Here is a 21,704-nt window from a genome sequence, read left to right as displayed (position 1 = left end):
ATTTGGCCTCAGCAGCTATAAGGTCAATGTCATGTATCTTGGTTAGCATTTCTTCATCTCCTTTTGCATATGCTGATTTCTGTATGGCTGTACAAGCATCGAAAGTTGAAATTTTGTATAGGGCCTTGCTTTTGTTGTGATATTTCTGTTGGCAGAAGAGACACAATGACCAGTCTACAACAGTTGCTGAACGTCTCAGTCTATTAGAAGTTTCATCAACATATTTGGAGCAGCTGTCTTCAGGTGACCTCCTGTGGACATATTTGAGATTGTGTGAGCTTGTGTATGACTGATAGCATGCACGGTGCCACATAACATTCATTGTGTGTAACTGTTCAATAACACCCACAATACTTTGGTAGGTTTCATCATGTCTGTATTTTGCTGCCGATGTGAACTTTGCAATTCCATCTTCACCTGCTTTCCTCAGATCTGAAGCTGTACTTGTTTGGCAAATAAGGCATTTTCCCCAGTCAGTTTTTTTCATGCGTTTTGGTGGTAGCAGTGCGAAAGATTCATCTGCGCTGCTGTCGCTCGCCATGTTTGAGTTGTTATTCATTGTGCTTCATACTCAAGACACCTGCAAAATACAATATGTAGAATATTACAAAAAAGTTTAATTCACATTTGAAAAATAACAATTTATTGTCAAGTAGCAAGAAAACTAAAATTTATTGTTCGAGAAATAATTTTAATAACCATTCGCTAGTCGAGTTACTACTATATGTAATATTATAATTTAAATATAATTCATTTAATAGACATATCTTTCAACTGGATAAATGTGTCTTTGTTTAAATTTGAATATGTGATTGTATTTACCACAATACATCTGGAGTCTATAGTAACAAGTATGTTCTGTTGAGAAAGTAGTATATTGAAAAAAAGGTTTTAGTGCAAGGAACTTTAAATAAATTATTGTTTTCCAGAATATTTTATGGTTCTATAAACATTTAATACTAGTTTTTTAAATATGTGAATGAAGAAATATTTATTTCATTATGTGAAAAAGGTTTACGTACCTGTATGAAGTAGAAATGTGCTGTAATTCTTGTACAAATGTTTTTGTTTACACACACTGGTAAAGAACTTCCTGTACTACTTGCACAACAACCCGCATTTATTTCACATAACACACTTCTGTGGCAGTCATTATCTGAAGGCTTAATAATTAATTTAGACTTAAAAATAAATTTTATTACATGAATTCATCAGCAAATGGGATACACTTTTAATCATTTGAATTTAGTATTCAAACAATTTGAAATATTCCAATAATAATATATTATATATTATATAGTCTTCATTACTTCGATACACATATAAAAATACTTAATTAAACAGTATGTTATTGTAGAGAAGTAATAATGGGAAGCACTTATTTATTCAACCATATCATATGTAAACATCTTTTAAAATGTGATTTTACCACATTTCTGCACGAATATACATGCAAATTGTTTTTGATATTCAAGGGATAAGTATGGATTATAGGTTAAAAACATATGAAAAACATGTTTCAAAAATCATTTCCAATTTTCATATTGTATAAAAATAAACCAAACAATAAATTAATTGTGAATTATTACCATTTTGTAAGAAAACATGTAAAATAAAACATCACGTGCTACCACATTGAAAAATCGCGGCCATCTTGACATTTTTAAAAATTATCTTTGAACTTACTTAACAGCAATACACAGGTTTATCTTATATGAACATGATATTTAGAACAAATCTAAAAGGTTTGGTTGTATAAGCCGAGAAAAACAAACCAAAATGTCCAGAATTGCACCTAAGCCAAAGCACCCCCGTTGGAAAATAGACCGCCACATATTGTTTCTGCCACAATTCAACTGTACATCAGGGCTGAAAATGTTCCAGAGACATCCCCCTAGTAGTTTGGGGTGACAAACCAACTGTGTAGTGGGTGTTGCATGAAAAAACACATTCAACCTGATCCTAATTCCTGGACTATTGCCAGTCATACTGAAAAACGGCGGCCATCTTGAAAAAAATCACGTCCCCATTGAACTTACTAAACAGCAATCCAACAGCTTATCTCATATGAATATGATATTAGCAACAGATCTTAAAACTGTTTGTTGTAGGAGCTAAGAAAATCAAATCAAATTAACAAGAATTGCACCTAATCTGCGACACCCCCCCCCCCCCCCCCCCCCCCATTAGAAAAAAGGCTGGCATCTAGTGTTGCTGCCACAAATCAACTGTACATCAGGGCTAAAAATGTCTCAGAGACATCCCCCAAGCAGCCAGAAATGACAAACCAACTGTGTAGTGGGTGTTGTGCTCAACCATTTTTAGCTGGTCCTGGCTCCTGGACTATCTATAGAGATGTACTCTTATAGAATCTGACGTCAAATGTCCTATACAGAATTACACTAAGAGAATCTGACGTCAAATGTTCTATACAGAATTACACTAAGAAAATCTGACGTCAAATGTTCTATACAGAATTACACTTAGAGAATATGACGTCAAATCTTCTATACAGAATTACACTTAGAGAATCTGACGTCAAATGTTCTATGCAGAATTACACTTAGAGAATCTGACGTCAAATGTCCTATGCAGATGTACACTGAGAATCTGACGTCAAATGTTCTATACAGAATTACACTTAGAGAATCTGACGTCAAATGTTCTATGCAGATGTACACTTAGAGAATCTGACGTCAAATGTTCTATACAGAATTACACTTAGAGAATCTGACGTCAAATGTTCTATACAGAATTACACTTAGAGAATATGACGGCAAATGTTCTATACAGAATTACACTAAGAAAATCTAACGTCAAATGTTCTATACAGAATTACACTTAGAGAATCTGACGTCAAATGTTCTATACAGAACTACACTAAGAGAATCTGACGTCAAATGTTCTATGCAGAATTACACTTAGAGAATCTGACGTCAAATGTTCTATGCAGAATTACACTAAGAAAATCTAACGTCAAATGTTCTATACAGAATTACACTTAGAGAATCTGACGTCAAATGTTCTATGCAGAATTACACTTAGAGAATCTGACGTCAAATGTTCTATACAGAATTACACTAAGAGAATCTGACGTCAAATCTGCTATACAGATGCACACTTAGAGAATCTGACGTCAAATGTCCTATACAGAATTACACTAAGAGAATCTGACGTCAAATGTCCTATACAGAATTACACTAAGAGTCTGACGTCAAATGTTCTATACAGAATTACACTTAGAGAATCTGACGTCAAATGTTCTATACAAATTACACTTAGAAAATCTGACGTCAAATGTTCTATACAGATGTACACTAAGAAAATCTGACGTCAAATGTTCTATACCGATGTACACTTAGAGAATATGACGTCAAATGTTCTATCCCGATGTACACTTAGAGAATCTGACGTCAAATGTTCTATACAGAATTACACTTAGAGGATCTGACGTCAAATGTTCTGTACAGAATTATAATTAGGGAATCTGACGTCAAATGTTCTATACTGAATTACACTTAGGGAATCTGACGTCAAATGTTCTATACAGAATTACACTTAGAGAATCTAACGTCAAATGTTCTATGCAGAATTACACTTAGAGAATCTGACGTCAAATGTTCTATGCAGATGTACACTTAGAGAATCTGACGTCAAATGTTCTATACAGAATTACACTTAGAGAATCTGACGTCAAATGTTCTATGAAGATGTACACTTAGAGAATATGACGTCAAGTGTTCTATACAGAATTACACTTAGAGAATCTGACGTCAAATGTTCTATGCAGATGTACACTTAGAGAATATGACGTCAAATGTTCTATACAGAATTACACTTAGAGAATCTGACGTCAAATGTTCTATACAGAATTACACTAAGAGAATCTGACGTCAAATCTGCTATACAGATGCACACTTAGATAATCTGACGTCAAATGTTCTATACAGAATTACACTAAGAGAATCTGACGTCAAATGTCCTATACAGAATTACACTAAGAGTCTGACGTCAAATGTTCTATACAGAATTACACTGAGAGAATCTGACGTCAAATGTTCTATACAAAATTACACTAAGAAAATCTGACGTCAAATGTTCTATACAGATGTACACTTAGAGAATCTGACGTCAAATGTTCTATCCCGATGTACACTTAGAGAATCTGACGTCAAATGTTCTATACAGAATTACACTTAGAGAATCTGACGTCAAATGTTCTATACAGAATTACACTTAGAGGATCTGACGTCAAATGTTCTGTACAGAATTATAATTAGGGAATCTGACGTCAAATGTTCTATACTGAATTACACTTAGGGAATCTGACGTCAAATGTTCTATACAGATTTACACTTAGAGAATCTAACGTCAAATGTTCAATACAGATGTACACTTAGAGAATCTGACGTCAAATGTTTTATACAGAATTACACTTAGAGAATCTGACGTCAAATGCTTTATACAGAATTACAGTTAGAGAATCTGACGTCAAATGTTCTATACAGATGTACACTTAGAGAATCTGATGTCAAATTCAGACTGGCAGCAGATCCAATATATCACACTACATTACAGGTTCCAATGTACCAAATCCATTCATATTGTCGATAATGTTAACATTTATTAATAAAACTGATGAAAGCATATTATCAACACACCCAGGCACTATACCAATAAACAGTGTGACACCTCATTTTTAATTTACCTTGAAGAAAATAGGGTCGGGCGTACCATTTAATATATTTTATGAATTTTTTTATTAGTAATTCAGATCCATGTTTTGGATTTACCTTGCACTAGTTTTAACTTCTAATGTATACTGTATAACAATTGTATTACAAATAAAAGTGTATTTTATTTATTAACTATTGATAATAGCCTCTATTAGAAATTCGCGAGAAAAAATAGGCAGAATTACGTCCCCTAACCACTAACCACTTCCGGCGTGTTCCGGTTACAGTTAGAATGGTCGATGACCACACTTGTTTGTGAATCTTCAGCTGAGATGTATGCGTGCCAGTCCCGCTTAGCGCTATGCAAATCAAGTGCCGATAAGTATGTTTCTAATAGAGGCTATAGTATTTGCACAAATAATCCATGTCACATATTACTACCAATCAGGGGCAAAATTCACAAAGATCTCTTAGGCTCTGTTAAACAACAAAGCATCCTCTTTGCAAGTATTTTTGCATTGCACTGCAAGATCGCAAAGTTACGAGAGTTTAGTGAATTAGGTCCCAGCGCTGCAGCTGTTTTTACTCAGTAAATACTTCATTTTAACTTATTTTTGTGCTTATATCCAATTAAGGTTCAAGTACGCTGTCCTGGGCACACAGCTCAGCTATCTGGACTATCTGTCCAGGACAGTGGGTTAGTTGTTAGTTGGTTAGTGAGAGAAAGAGAGAAGAGGGTGTAGTGGCTTTACACCTACCCACTGAGCCTTTAAGAACTTGCTCTGGCGAACCCTGTACCTATCAGCCTGTAGTCCGGTGGCTTAACAACTGCGCCACCGAGGCCGGTAGTGCACCTCGAACTTTGACACGGAACTTTCTTTGGGAGCAATGATTGCTATAACCACTGGCCTGAAGAGAAGCAGCTAATGACGAAGCGGTTAGAATGTTAATGAGTTTTAGCCCATTGATTGCGACGAAAAATTACCCAATTTAGAATGTGCAGCATTGTTCAGGTACGAGAACGATGTAATTAGCTTTGCTAACAATCTAGTTTCCAAATTTGACAACCCATTAGTTGCACTTGAAATTATAAGCATCTATTCATTCTTACATCATTAATGACCACACAACGCGGAAATTCTCTCATGGCATGATGAAAGCTGGGCTTAATTGAGGCATGTTTAGGAGAGCTAACGATCAAGGTCGCTCGCTAAACTGTTTTTTTTTGCACCTAACGTTAAATTAATGTGATATGATAGAAGACGATGGTACCAGTCAAATTGTTCGCGATCGCTCGTCCATGCTGAACACGCTGGCTTGGTGTAACAATACATCTAACTATCGACATGTTACGATAGTCAGTGCCTCGATAGCAATACATTTACTGAATTGTCCAAAAAAAAAAAAGGAAATATTTTTCAACTTCAAGAAACATATACTAAATATATAGTAAATATGTCATTTGGAACCATGTATGTAATTTCAGATAACGTGTATTTTTCATGTCAGAGTTCGAGATAAACATACAAACGCTCACATGTTTAAGCTACACAGAGAAACGTTCGGAACCGACTTCTTTGAGATGGCGTAACGTTTGAGAAAACGAAGTTAGAGAGAGAGAGAGAGAGAGAGAGAGAGAGAGAGAGAGAGAGAGAGAGAGAGAGAGAGAGAGAGAGAGAGAGAGAGAGAGAGAGAGAGAGAGAGAGAGAGAGACAGACAGACAGACAGACAGACAGACAGACATAGAGAGATAGACAGAGACAGACAGACAGACACCCGGAGAGATACAGACACACACACACACACACACGAGCAGAGAGAGAGAGAGAGAGAGAGAGAGAGAGAGAGAGAGAGAGAGAGAGAGAGAGAGAGAGAGAGAGAGAGAGAGAGAGAGAGAGCGCCAGCCAGCCCGCCTACTGTTACCGAAAAGCAATAAGGGGTACTTATATACATTTTCCACCATAGACATTACGATACATACTACAGACTGTGATGTGCGTGCCTACGACCCGTAACACATCAGACTAACACTGATCTACACCCCGCCTACCCCATAATTAAACAATGCATTAACAACAACAACACTATGAAAATGTCCTTACGCTAAAATGAGTGAGATAATAGAGAGGACTGCTAGTACGAAGACAACAGAGAGGATAGAAGAAGCCTGCCCAGATGAAGCACAACGCTTGAGAGTGACTCATAGAACCAGTCATGGTATACCGGCCTCGGTGGCGTCGTGGTTAGGCCATCGGTCTACAGGCTGGTAGGTACTGGGTTCGGATCCCAGTCGAGGCACGGGATTTTTAATCCAGATACGGACTCCAAACCCTGAGTGAGTGCTCCGCAAGGCTCAATGGGTAGGTGTAAACCACTTGCACTGACCAGTGATCCATAACTGGTTCAACAAAGGCCATGGTTTGTGCTATCCTGCCTGTGGGAAGCGCAAATAAAAGATCCCTTGCTGCTAATCGGAAAGAGTAGCCCATGTAGTGGCGACAGCGGGTTTTCTCTCAAAATCTGTGTGGTCCTTAATCATATGTCTGACGCCATATAACCGTAAATAAAATGTGTTGAGTGAGTCGTTAAATAAAACATTTTCTTTCTTTCTTTCAGTCATGGAATTGTCAAAAATTCCTTGTGACTTTTGCCTTGTACAGAGATACAACGCTGAAAATACTAATAGTTTTGTTGTTCAAATTCCGAGGCACCCCCTGCCCCACAACCTCCTTGAATTGGAAACCAGATCCCAGCTCTTTAACATACAGTCTAGTCTTATAACGGACACCTTGTTGAAAACAGGTATTCCAGGTGTGGGTTTTTTTTTCTTTTGTGAATATATATGTGACGGTACATGCTCTTAATTTTTGTTTTCGGCTGTGGCGATATTAATTGTTTTAGAAGGCCGTGTGCAGTTCCAAATTGCACTTATCCAGGTGGGCAACTTGTTACGTAATACTTCTGCGCGACGGTCCTCGAGCTTTTCTAATACACACCCAGAGCAGGTGTGGAGGCCATGTGGCTAGTAGTTACGTAATAAAAATTAACCAGTTAGGAATAGTGTTGTAATTCCTTTATTAATTAAGTTCCCCTAGAAGCGTTTCTCAATTATCACACGTGTGGGTGTTGTGTCACGGTGAAGTGATTAGCATATTGTGTAAACTAGACACCTAGAGATTAACTAATTAAGTGATCAGTTCTGGGTTGTTATTATTGTTGTTATTAATTAACTACTGCGGCAGTACATTTGTCAGCGTAGGTTAATACAGATTCCAAAGTGTATTGTGTTTTTGTTGTGTTTTCTAGTGAACTAAACGTGCTATAATACTATATACTTTATATAAGATCTTATCTCTGATCATACCTAGACGAGCCAAAGCGGTTTTGAACTGCCCGTTACAGAGAGATCTAATAGATATACAGTTAGGAGAGATATTTGGACAATCGTGTTTTATTCAGTTACGGGTATTATAGAATCCCCGTGACAGGAGTAGAAAATTGGGGCGCTCGTCCCGGATCTGAAACGGGACATGCATATTTAAAAAAGTATTGTTTGTAAATGGGGGCTTTATAAATTAATTTTACAAATTAACTAGAAGTAGCAACGTAGTTCACTAGAAAATGAATTAATAATAAGTGCGTCATATCTAAACATGGATAAGAATTTGCTGGATAGGCCTACGCTCAGTGTAGTGGAGATTAAGCGAGCACGTAAGGCCGAGTTAGTTGAAATCGCGGGTGAGCGAGAAATTGATTTAACATCAGCTAAAACCTTAGGAGATATAAGAACAATTATTATCCAGGAAGTTTTTGGTGATAGTCCTGTTATGGAAGACAGTGAGATTGTTCCAGAGATAGAGATAAATGAGTTAAGTGTGGAACAACAATTAGCTTTTAAAAAGCTTGAGTACGAAAGAGAAGAACGTGCATTAGTTAGAGAGAGAGAGAGAGAGAGAGAGAGAGAGAGAGAGAGAGAGAGAGAGAGAGAGAGAGAGAGAGAGATAGAGATAAGAGAGAGAGAGAGAGAGAGAGAGAGAGAGAGAGAGAGAGAGAGAGAGAGAGAGAGAGAGAGAGAGAGAGAGAGAGAGAGAGAGAGAGAGAGAGGGAGGGAGAGGGAGAGGGATAGAGAAGATAGAGATAGAGATAGAGAATTCCAGTTAGCAAAATTAAGGGTGGAACATGAGTTAAAGTTGAATACTGAAGAAGTTAGACGAGAGGCAGGAACTGGTTTTAACATGTCGGAGGCTTATAGATCAGTGCCTGTATTTGATGACCAGGAGGTAGATATGTTCTTTCAACGTTTTGAACGGGCCGCTAAGCAGCTAAATTGGCCGCAGTCTAAGTGGACATTGTTAGCCGTGTCTAAGTTTAAGGGGAAGGCCAGTGTAGCTTATAATTCAATGAGTGATGAGCGAGCAAGTCAGTACGACCTAGTTAAAGCGGCAGTGTTGAGGGCGTATGAATTACGACCTGAGGATTATCGGTTACGGTATAGCGAGTTGAGAAAAACGCAGGGTCAGTCTTATAGTGAGTTTGTGGCTAAGAAGGCAGGGATGTTTGATAAATGGGTGATTTCTCATCAGGTAGAGTCATATACTGAGTTACGGGAGTTGTTGATCTTACAGGACATTAAAAATGGATTACCAGTTAGCTTACGTATTCACTTAGAGGATCGTGAAGTCAAAAAGATAGAGGAGGCAGGCATAGCGGCAGATGATTACGTGTTAATACACAAAGCTCAGGCAGTACAGGGTAGCTCTTTACAACAGGGTGATAAGAAGAAATTTCAGCCAGGTTTTTCCCGGGAAAGTAACTATCGGGGAGAGTCATCTAGTTGGTCAGCTAGTCAGGCAAGGAATGCACCTGGTGGGCAAAGTAAGGATAAACCTGCGTTATCAGCCAATGCACGAACTTTTCGTCCACATTGCAGTTACTGTAAAAAGGATAACCATCTTGTCGGGGACTGTTTTAAAAGGAAACGCGATAATGCGCACGTGGTCGGTTTAGTGAGGTCAGCTCCGTTAGCGAGAGAGTTAATGGTTAGTCCCATGGCAGAGAAAGTAAACCCGTATGTGTCCACTGGTATGGTTTGTGATGTGAAACAAGAATTGAGTCCTAAGACTATATCAATCTATAGAGATACCGGGTGTAGTCAGAGTTTGATCACGCAAGAGTGTTTAGCTGGTATTGAAAATTCAGATTCAGGACGTAGTTTGGCTTTAACCTCGGTTACTGGAGAAAAAATGGTTGTTCGGTTACATAACGTTTTCTTGTGTTCGAAGTTTGTGACGGGACCAGTCGTTATGGGTGTTGTAAAGGACTTGCCTGTTGAAAACATAGGAGTTTTGTTGGGTAATGATTTGACTAGTCAGTGTTGTCAGCCGAAATGTGACCAATTGTTAATCAAAGACAGCCCTTTACTAGTAGGAGAGAGTGAGGTTGATGAGATTAGATATCCTGCGTGTGTAATGACTAGGGTTATGGCCAGAAAGGTAACACAAGACGCAGAGGATATTTGTGATTTGTCTGATACGTGTGTGAGCCATGAAATTGGAGTGGATGAGGTTATCAGTAAAATGGTAGATAAGTCAATTGAGGAATTAAATGTGGTGGAACCTGTTGATCTCCCGCAGAGGGTAAATGAACCAGTTGTGTTTGATAGAGGGGACTCACCGTGTGCAGTCCCAAATTGCACTTAAGCCCAGATGGGCAGCTTGTTACGTGATACCTTTGCGCGACGGTCATCGAGCTTTTCTAATACACACCCAGCGCAGGTATGGAGGCCATGTGGCTAGTAGTTACGTAATATCTCCGGTAGTGCTGCTTATGGCCAGGGGATTGCTCGCGGATGGCGACAGCCAGTCTGACGATTAGAGAAAAATATGTCGGCGTGGTGGTTGTGGAAAATCCACATGATACGTGAGGTACCGCTTTGTACCCCCAGGCTATTTTCGCTGTCTCTGAGAGTTTTGAATAAATAGCTAGGATTTTAGATATATCGAGCAGAACCAAAAAGGAAGGCTTCCCGGGAACGTTAGTCCGTTTGGACTTTGGTAAATATATTATTTCTGCTCTGTTGTATAACCTTGATGTGATTGATGTGACTTTAAATATTTTAATACTGTATTATACCAATATTCTTTAGACAGTGTCTTCGGTCATCTGACGAAGTAAATCGTAGACTTTTTGTTCTAACATTATACGAGTATTTGGTAATATAAAGCTTAGCCAGTCATCCTAGAAGACCTAGGTAAACGGTAGGTTATTGTCTTTATTGTGATAGGTACCAGTATTAATTCTGTGTTACAAGGTTACTGAATGAGTAGTTAAGGGTTAATTAAAAATGAACCAGTTAGGAATAGTGTTGTAATTCCTTTATTAATTAAGTTCCCCTGGACACGTTTCTCCATTATCGCACGTGTGTGTGTTAGCGTTTCTCAATTATCACACGTGTGGGTGTTGTGTCACGGTGAAGTGATTAGCATATTGTGTAAACTAGACACCTAGAGATTAATTAATTAAGTGATCAGTTCTGGGTTGTTATTATTGTTGTTATTAATTAACTACTGCGGCAGTACATTTGTCAGCGTAGGTTAATACAGATTCCAAAGTGTATTGTGTTTTTGTTGTGTTTTCTAGTGAACTAAACGTGCTATAATACTATATACTTTATATAAGATCTTATCTCTGATCATACCTAGACGAGCCAAAGCGGTTTTGAACTGCCCGTTACAGAGAGATCTAATAGATATACAGTTAGGAGAGAAAGAAAGAAAGAAGTGTTTTATTTAACGACGCACTCAACACATTTTATTTACGGTTATATGGCGTCAGACACATGGTTAAGGACCACACAGATTTTGAGAGGAAACCCGCTGTCGCCACTACATGGGCTACTCTTCCGATTGGCAGCAAGGGATCTTTTATTTGCGCTTCCCACAGGCAGGATAGCACAAACCATGGCCTTTGTTGAACCAGTTATGGATCACTGGTCGGTGCAAGTGGTTTTCACCTACCCATTGAGCCTTGCGGAGCACTCACTCAGGGTTTGGAGTCGGTATCTGGATTAAAAATCCCATGCCTCGACTGGGATCCGAACCCAGTACCTACCAGCCTGTAGACCGATGGCCTGCCACGACGCCACCGAGGCCGGTCCAGTTAGGAGAGATATTTGGACAATCGTGTTTTATTCAGTTACGGGTATTATAGAATCCCCGTGACAATATAATATACATGCATTTCGCCTGTCTACAAAAGCATTTGATTCAAAATGCACATTATGTTGACTCCTGGGTCGGTCCTTATTGACAGGGGTCAATGTTAATAAAATTGTACCGGAAGTTACAAATGCCATATAGGCGTATGGAATAAAACATAGGATTTAGTTAAGGCGACGTCACACGATACGAGTGCCTCGTACGACAATAGCCGATTGTGAAAAGACAAACTTTACGATTCCATCCGAATCATATGCAGTCGGCTATTCTCTCATCTTTTAACTACCATACCTCGCACGCGTCACATTATTATTTACTAATAAAAAAAGTAGGGGAACCTGAAATATTAAAACATACGTTTTGACCACAGACATCCTAGTAAAGAACGTTCAGGTCTGTTTATCAACACACCGAAACACATTCCATAGTTTGCACATGCATCACGCAGTTGCCCCGTACACGTGCGTGGGGTGTCATTGTCGATTTTGACAATTTTCAGGAAGGTCCATTAATCACTGTGCAACATTATTTCTGTCAATCTTTTTCATTCTGTTGATCATACAGTTGTTATTGTTTTGTTTTTAGTCATTTTTATTGTTTGAATTTGCAATTTACTGACAAAAAAAAACGTCACTTCTGACCCCAATCGTCCTGCAAGATTATGGTGGTCATAAAACCTACTGTAATACTGAACTACCGGTTGTAATGTTTGCCCAATTAATGCACTATTATCATATAACCATTCTCCACAGCTAATATACCTTAAAATTGTGACAATTGTAAATTCTTATTAGAGTTCCCCTACTTTTTTTGAAGAGTATATTATACAATAAGTCCACAACAATTCATATTCATGTGTGTGCGCGCGCGCACGTGCGTGTGCGTGTATGTGTGTGAAAGAAAGAAAGTAAGAAAGAGAGAGAGAGAGAGAGAGAGAGAGAGAGAGAGAGAGAGAGAGAGAGAGAGAGAGAGAGAGAGAGAGAGAGAGAGAGAGAGAGAGAGATGGAGAAAACGAGTGAGGAAGTGAGAGAGAGAGAGAGAGAGAGAGAGAGAGAGAGAGAGAGAGAGAGAGAGAGAGAGAGAGAGAGAGAGAGAGAGAGAGAGAGAGAGAGAGAGAGAGAGAGAGAGAGAGAGAGAGATATCTAACGCTCGAAGACTGCCCCCGTACCATAGGCATATTGCAACAATATCTAAATACTGGAAACTATTGGTTATTCCATGGTTGGTATCATACTCTTGGTGTGCTTACTTTTTTCCTTAACTTTGTTTGCATTCTAATGTCTTTGCTGATTCGCTCCCCTGGGACTTGCGAGGACCACAGCGTCCATATTATCACAGCATAGGCCGCCGTCATCAGCAAAGTTGGCAGGAAAAACAAAACGACGGACACAAACGTGTAGTAAATCTTCCGCGCCGGTATAGTGGGCATCGTGCCGTTGGTTAACGGGTCCTCCACCAACACGACTGGCCAGTTGTCGTCGCACCACTGCTCTAGGTGATCCTTCCAGCGAACCTCGAACAGATTTCGGTATACGAGCATCGGGGCCGCTACGGCTACCGAACAGAACCACAAACCAACGATTGTGTACCGTGCGCGTCTCTCGATAAAATGGGCTTTCATGGAGAATACAATTCCAAAGAATCTGTCGCATGCGATGAAAGTGAGCGTCAGGATGCTCGCTACCAGAGATAAAACTGAAAAATAAATAAGATTTAAAATTTCATTTCATTTCATTTCAACTTATTTTCGTGCTTATATCCAATTAAGGTTCAAGCACGCTGTCCTGGGCACACACCTCAGCTATCTGGGATGTTTCTCCTGGACAGTGGGTTAGTTGTTAGTTGGTTAGTGGTTAGTGAGAGAGAGAGAGAGAGAGAGAGAGAGAGAGAGAGAGAGAGAGAGAGAGAGAGAGAGAGAGAGAGAGAGAGAGAGAGAGAGAGAGAGAGGGGGAGAGGGTGTAGTGGTCTTACACCTTACCCATTGAGCCCTTAAGAACTCGCTCTGGGTTGGAGCCGGTACTGCGCTGCGAACCCTGTACCTACCAGCCTGTAGTCCGTTGGCTTAACCACTGCACCACCAAGGCCGGTTTAAAATTTCAACAATAGAACTTTGATTCTCGTATGTAAACCAATTAAAGATATAAGACCTAAGTTCAGCTAGCCGGTTATCGCTTAACGTTTGAGAACAATTTTGACTGGTTCTAGAAGTGGTCATTTAGCTTAACGTGTGGCACATAAACCAGACTAGCAAACGTTAGCGACAATCGGTTTGCTGAACTTACTCCAAATAATAACAGCTGGATTTAAAACAAACTATATAAATTACGTTGTGTTTTGTTTTATTCTGAAAACTGGTTACGCAAAGAAAAAGGGTTACGCTAAAAGAATTCAGTTGAGGAAAGGTAGTTCCATTATTGGGTTACGCAAATTGGAATTTTTTATATTGATGTTGATCATCAATTCATTCATATGTTTACCATTGTTTGACACCCAATAACCGGTGAGTTTCTATGCTTGCGTGTCGTTAAAGATTAAAGGGGCATTCCTGAGTTTGCTGCATTGTAAGATGTTTCCGACTAATAAAATATTTCTACGATTAAACTTACATATTAAATATATTTTCTTGTTTAGAATATCAGTGTCTGTATATTCTATGTGTTTCTGGTCGTCTTAATATTTGTAAGAAGCCCAAACTGGATTTTGTCTTCAAATAATTTCGTACGTATGAAAAAAAAGGAAATACAATGAAATTTAACCTAGTACAAATATTAGAACGACCAGAAAAACGTTTAATATACAGCCACTAATATTTTATGCTGAAAAATATGTTTAATATGTAATCACAATCGTTAAAAAGTCTGTTAGTCGATAATATCTTAAACAATTGCAGCATATTCAGGGATATCCCTTTGATTAATTCATTCATTCATTTGTGACTCTCATTAAAATTGCTTTCAGAATTTTTCTTGAGACTGTTATTTTCCTTCCAGACATTAGTAAAATGTCAGACGCTGGGGTGATTCTCTTCACGGTTGTATAATCTGGAGGTATAACAATTAAAGATACACATCAAAGCAAAATGGGAACCGAGGAAGCTTCTGTTTAATAACGAGAGCCTTCCGTGCAATCTCGCCTTAGACCAATTTCTGTCGTGTAGTCGACTTCCAAAGAACACACATTAACGAAATGTCTTGACAATTGTTCTGTATCCACACCTAGATGACAAACACTAAGCTGAAGACATTGGGGAAATCTCTGATTGGGCATGACGTAGTTGACTAGTCTCAAAGCGTACACCTGAGATCAGTGGATCAGTTTCCAGACTAGAATCGAATGTCCCACGACACCAGATAAATATCTAACGTTCGTCGATCTCAATGTACTTGCACTGCCTTTGGTGGTGTAATGGTTACCGGACACGACGCGGAGTGTGTTTGAAGGTTAGGGGTACTGTAAGTTCGATTGTCTTGGGGATGAAAATGCATGTGTTTGAGGGGTTCGGGAGGTATGCTTCCCTGAGGAAATTTCGAACTTTAGGTGTTGAAGGGACATACCCTAGTTTTTAAACACTAAGGCATATTGTTTACTATTAGAGCCGTTTTTAACAACTGAGATCATACTTTAATTAGATTTTATTGTTTAGATTATCCATTTCCACACATTCGAAGTGTTTTTGGCCATTCTGGTGTTTTTAATATTACAAAATGCATTTCTCATATTTTTAAAAACGCACGTGCGTCTGAGAAGTAACAGCTATGGAGTCGAATTTTAGTCTGTTTTTAGAGGGTATTTCACCATTTCAAAGTCACAGACTCATGTTTCACTCAATTGTAACTTTATACAGGTTTGTAGACTAACTAAACTTAGTGTAAATTTTCACAGAGTTGAAACTAGGGTCTGTCCCGTTAAGTAACATTTTAAGCCTTCTGAACAAAATAAAACGGAAACGTGTTTGGGGCGTAAGGCCCACGCGCCTCTCCCCCTCCCCCTCGTTCTGCCGTCCATGGAAGGGACGCCATATGACGTTAGGCTGGTAGGTACTGGGTTCGCAACCCGATACTAGCTCCCACTCAGAGCGAGTTTACCGATTCAGTGGACAGGTGCAAGGCCTATCACAAACCACTAACCCACAGTCCAGATAGCTGAGGTGTATGCCCAGGAGTGTGCTTGAACATTAATTGGATAGAAGCATGAAATTGGGTATGAATGAATGAATGTAATTCCAGGTATCGCTTGACAATATACCAGAGGTGACTAACGAAGCTCGTTCGTCCGAAGTGGACAAACCTAGCTTACCAAAAGCTGATAGGGAATGATACATGTGTGTCACAAGCACAAATAACTGTTTTCCAGCGCTCCGTTCCACGTAGCTATCTCAGCACTAAGATCAACTATTTTTGAAAGGAAGACAAAGTTGTGCAGAGTGAAAATTGTAGGCTGTATAAAATATCATTAAAACTACTTCGCAAGTAAACAAACAAACAAATCATATATGTACAGTGAAATCTCTCAAAACCGGACCCTCTGTAAACCGGAATTACCTCAATACACTGGACATTTTTCGCGGCCCCTTATTAAATATCTATACAGAAGAGAACCTCTCTAAACCGGATACCTCTTACAACCGGACTTTAACTTGGTTCAGAGGGTGTCCGGTTTAAAGGAATTTCACTGTATATATAAGAATTGTTTCTTATTTGTTAGGAATTTATCGATGTATAAAAGTCACAAATGGTATAAAATCGCGTAGCGTAGCGAAGCGATTTTATACTACATTTGTGACTTTTATACATCGATAAATTCCTAAAAAATGAGAAACAATTCTTATAATTACAAACAGTACAAGAAGTGTACCTTAAAACACTCAAAAATAATTTCTTTCGTTCTTACCGTCAACCATGTTCTGTAAATAAGCGTAGGAATACATACATACTATTGGATGTTTTGGGGGTTTTTTTTAACAGAATAAAAAAAATATATATATATATATTGCAATTTTTTTTTTTTTATAACATGAATATCTCATCCAGGTTCCCTTATTTTTTTAATCGAGAAAACAGGTCACTTGCTTGTTCTATTTTTAAAACGATCACCGAACTGGGTCATTGGGCTTCTCGCCCATCCAGCTAAAAATAGTTCCAATCGATCTTGGTCTTCCGTGATGACGTATTTTTATGAGGTTTATGGAATTATAACGCTTGATTTTTTAGTGACGTCAGCCAATCAGAATACAGTAAATCGTATAAATTCGGAAAGTTTGTAATTATATATATATATATATATATATATATATATATATATATATATATATATATATATATATATATATACTAACCTTGAGCAAAGGTATTAAACCGACAGAAAAATGCGCCGAGTATCCAGCCCTCGGTAAGGTCCGTGAGAAGATGCACCCAGGAACACGACACCACGACCAGCAAATCCGCTATTGCCAGGTTGACGATGTAGTAGTTGGTCGTAGTGCGCATGCGCTTGTTTTTCGCCACAACTAATATAACAAAGAAGTTACCAACGAGTGCCAAAACTATGATGGGTATGTACGTGATGACCTTTATGACAACTTCCCACAATGCAACGTGCTTGTATGACCCCGGATACAATATATGGCTGAAGTCGTAAGTGATCAGCGTCGGATGGGTCCACTCGTACTCAACAAAGGAGGTTCCATTGACAGTCGAATTCTGGAAGACCGCCATCGTTGTCTCAGATATATTGTCGCTCGAACTTCCGTACTTTATCGACGCCTGCATTCTCTCGCTCTCATACGAAGATGAGTTATAGAAAATTAGGTTCGTAAGCGGGAGAGTAACACTCTGTTGATATGTCGTCACATCCGGTTCCCCGGTTCCGTTTGGGAAGCCAATCAGGTCTGGTGTTGAAGACATGGCTGCCAATGAAGCGACAGATGAAGAATCGTCACGTGATCAATTATTCATCCGACGGACAGACGTCATAAGCTGAAAATATATTTTTAAAAAAGAAAAAAAAGAACCACATTAAAATGTTAATATTTAAGGCGGCTACTCACTTCCTTTATTCTCTCCAACGATTAACTACCATTAAAGGCAGAGTCACACGACAGGTTGACCCACTACATGGCTCAACGGAATATCACTGTGCGGGACCGACAAAGGATATTGGTACTGTCGTAACAACAAATCAAGTAGAGAAAATAATTATTAAAGTGTTGTCTTTTATTAATGACTTACTGTTGGGGGATCACTTACCATTAATCAGGTTCGTACAAGTTCTTATAATTTTAACATTACAGAACGCACTACAGAAGTGCATACCAACGCACTACTTTCATTCAAACTTTAAATTGCGACTATACGGCGAATTGCTATACCAGTTATTTTTACAATTTCGAACGACGTTTAAATTTATACTCAGAATTAACTATTAGCGTATTTGTTTGCTAAAAGTCATAAATATGTTTATAATTCTAAACGAGCTTGCCTGTCATACCATATTTATGAAATAAGTGAACAGTTTTGTATCTGACTATTATACCAACACTGTTCACGAGTTTCATTAAAATGGTATGACAGGCAAACTAGTTTAGTATTTTATTTATTACAAACCAACTGCAAACAAGCCGCAGTGCAGAAGTAAGCAGATGTAGAGACCTACTAAATGATATTTTTCTACGAATTGGGTCAGCAAGTGATCTACGTCACGCTCACATCACGCCAATATTACACTAGTTAGATAATGAGTGATTGTTATTACATGAGCAATATCTTACACTGGTGTGTAATAATGATATATAATTATTTTATTATTAGTGACAACTTTAAGTTATATGTTAAAACAATTTTAATGTCATAGTTCAATCGTGGTGCCAAGGTATGCAGCAAGATTATAGCTACGACAGTACAGTACCAATATTCGGTGTCAGTCCTACACAGAGGACATTACCTCAACATTTATCCGTTTTATCAAATGTCCCAAAAGTACTTTATACATCAAAGTACATAGACCTGTTATAACGCTTGCTATCGATATTTTATTACTGCTACGTAGTCATAAATGGTAGGGATTAAAAAATAATTTAAAAAATAAAATCGTTAATTTATATCTAACGCTAGGTGCTTAAAAGGTATGTAAAATGTCACGAGGTGGCTGGCGTTATCTGAAGAGGAACGTACACACAGTGTATATTTGAAGCCGCTGGTATGTTCCAGCCTACCGTTAGTGGGTCAACGGATCTAACTCAGTTGTAGAGAGCACGTTTGAGGTGCTTAGGTCGCAGGATCGAAACCCCTCGGTGAACCTATTCTTTTATTGAGGTTTTTTCCCCATTCCAAATACGACGGGTATATCAAAGTCTATGGTATAGCCTGTCCTGTCTGGAAAAATGCACATAAAGGAAGTTTGTTTTGTTTAGCGACACCACTACAGCACATTGATTTATTAATCATCGGCTAATGGATGGAGCGTGCGCTACAACAGCTTGCTCTGAATGTGCACGTAAAGCCCATATAGTCTTAGAGAGGAAACCCTCTACATTTTCCATTAGTAGCAAGGGATCCCACAGACATGATAATACATACCACGGTCTTTGATATACTAGTGGTGCACTGGCTGGAAAGAGAAATAGCCCAATGGGCCCACCGACGGGGATCGATCCTAAAGAGATTCCGCATCAGCCGAGCGCTTTACCACTGGGCTACGTTCCGCCCCGCATATAAAAGACACCACGATAAAAGATCCCATGCTGCTAATAGAAAAAAAGTAGCAAGTTTCCTCTAAGACTATATGTCAAAACGTTCTCTCAAATGTTTGACTTTCAGTAGCCGATGATTAATAAATCAATGTGCTCTAGCGATGTCGTTAAACGAAGGACATTTTAAAGGTATATTCCCGAGTTTCCTGCATTGTAAGATGTTTCCGACTTATAACCTATTTCTACGATTAAACTTACATATTAAATATATTTTCTTGTTTAAAATATTAGTGTCTGTATATTCAATGTGTTTCTGGTCGTCTTAATATTTGTAAGAAGGCCAAACTGGAGTTTGTCTTCAAATAATTTCGTACGTACGAAAAAAAAAATATATAGGAAATAAAATGAAATTTAACCTAGTACAAATATTAGAACGATCAGAAACACGTTTAATATACAGCCACTAATATTTAATGAAGAAAAATACATTTGACATGTAATTACAATCGTTAAAAGGTCTCTGTTAGTCGATAACATCTTTAAAATTGCAGCAATTATCATGCGATCCTGCCTGTACTTTTAATTTATTTCTCTGGAATTCCCTTTCGACAATTTAGTTCATGATCCCTTTTCCCCGTTTGTCTCCCTCCCCTATCAAATATTCCCCGGATCCGCCCCTGCTGAAATGCCAGAAAAGCGTGCGCCAACTAAATATACAGTTAAATTGAAATGAAATGTTCAGGAAACACATAATGTTTTATGTCACAAATTTACTGATTAATTCCTTAGGCGATTTTCACGACTATTGACACTTTTGTTGTTTTCATTACACCTTGATTATAAAAAAACCACTAACAGTAATCTGCTATTTATCATCTAATTTACAAATAATGACAAGTTACAGCCAACTACATGACAAATGGCGTATAGGTGTATCAGCTCTAAGGCGCGTGTGCAACAAATTATGCAGGCGAGCGATGCTTTTAAAGGGGTTCGGGTTATGCACCCCCAGAAAGAAAAAAAATTAAAGAAGAAAATTCGCTTTCAACGAAGAGGTTGGACCTTCGAAGCACACCACCCTATCCCACCCCTTGCACACGTGCCTGGCTCTCCATTCCTCTCCTTGTAGGCTATAATAGGACAAAAAGGCAAATGGTTTTGGAAATGCAACGAACAATTACATAAAATTTTATACATACATCGCAGGAGATATTCCTAGATTTAATTGTTGATTTAAAAATAAACAAAGAAAAAAGAAAAAAAAAGACACGCCTCACACACCCCACCCCTAAAAATGAGGTGAGCAAAACTATTAGGCGTAAGTTATAAATAAATTGATTTCAATTTCAATTTCACCGGTAAAATTAGGGTTGACCAGGTTAACTCTTAAAGCATTGTCATTTAGCGTGTTACCAATCGCCGATTAACTGGTCGGGCGGTTAGCGGTGGGCGATAACTTAAGTGTTATGATGGTACTAATGTCCTGTATTGACCGACGCGACCTCCCAGTGAGCATTTCGTCATGTGTTTGTGTGCTCGGAGCCTGCAGCAGACAACACAACCTAATTTCCTCCATCTGCACCGGAGGCATCAATGTACGTCTTCTTCACTAGCAGATGGAATAGTAGTTAAGGCAACGAGTTTAAAGGGACCGTCCTGACTTGGTAGATATTTCAGTATGTTTCTGAGTAATAAGAGCTTAAAAAACATACACCCCCACGAAACAAAAAAACCAACAACAACAACACTCCCCAAAAAACAAAACAAAACAACAAAACAAAACAAAACAAAACAAACTACACACACACACACACAAAAATAAAAGCATAGACACAAAAAGTGCACGAACGAACGCGCACGCACACACATTAGTTTGTTTGTTTTGTTTAACGACACCACTAGAGAACATTGATTAATTAATCATCAGCTATTGGATGTCAAAATACACACACTCACAAACACATACACTCACAAATACACACACACACTCACAAACACACACACAAACACACACACACTCACACTCACACACACAGACACAAACACACACACACACACACACACACACACACACACACACACACACACACACGCCAACCTTGAATGACTATAATAAACACGAGA

General features: G+C 38.6%; 1 protein-coding gene across 1 annotated transcript in view; it reads right to left on the bottom strand.

Annotated features, from left to right (window-relative positions):
- LOC121379620 (QRFP-like peptide receptor) overlaps nt 1-17,796 on the bottom strand; it is a 54,451-nt gene extending 36,655 nt beyond the window's left edge. The window contains exons 1-2 of the mRNA XM_041508267.1: nt 17,229-17,796; nt 13,143-13,588 (exon numbers count right to left, since the gene is read on the bottom strand). Coding sequence (XP_041364201.1) covers nt 13,143-13,588; nt 17,229-17,796 — 1,014 coding nt within the window. The remainder of the gene's footprint in view (nt 1-13,142; nt 13,589-17,228) is intronic.
- Between the last annotated feature and the right edge of the window lie 3,908 nt (nt 17,797-21,704).

Source organism: Gigantopelta aegis, chromosome 8 (assembly GCF_016097555.1).
Source record: "Gigantopelta aegis isolate Gae_Host chromosome 8, Gae_host_genome, whole genome shotgun sequence".
Taxonomy (NCBI): domain Eukaryota; kingdom Metazoa; phylum Mollusca; class Gastropoda; order Neomphalida; family Peltospiridae; genus Gigantopelta; species Gigantopelta aegis.
The sequence above is the reverse complement of the archived record's forward strand: the minus strand, read 5'-3'. Positions and strand labels throughout refer to the sequence as shown.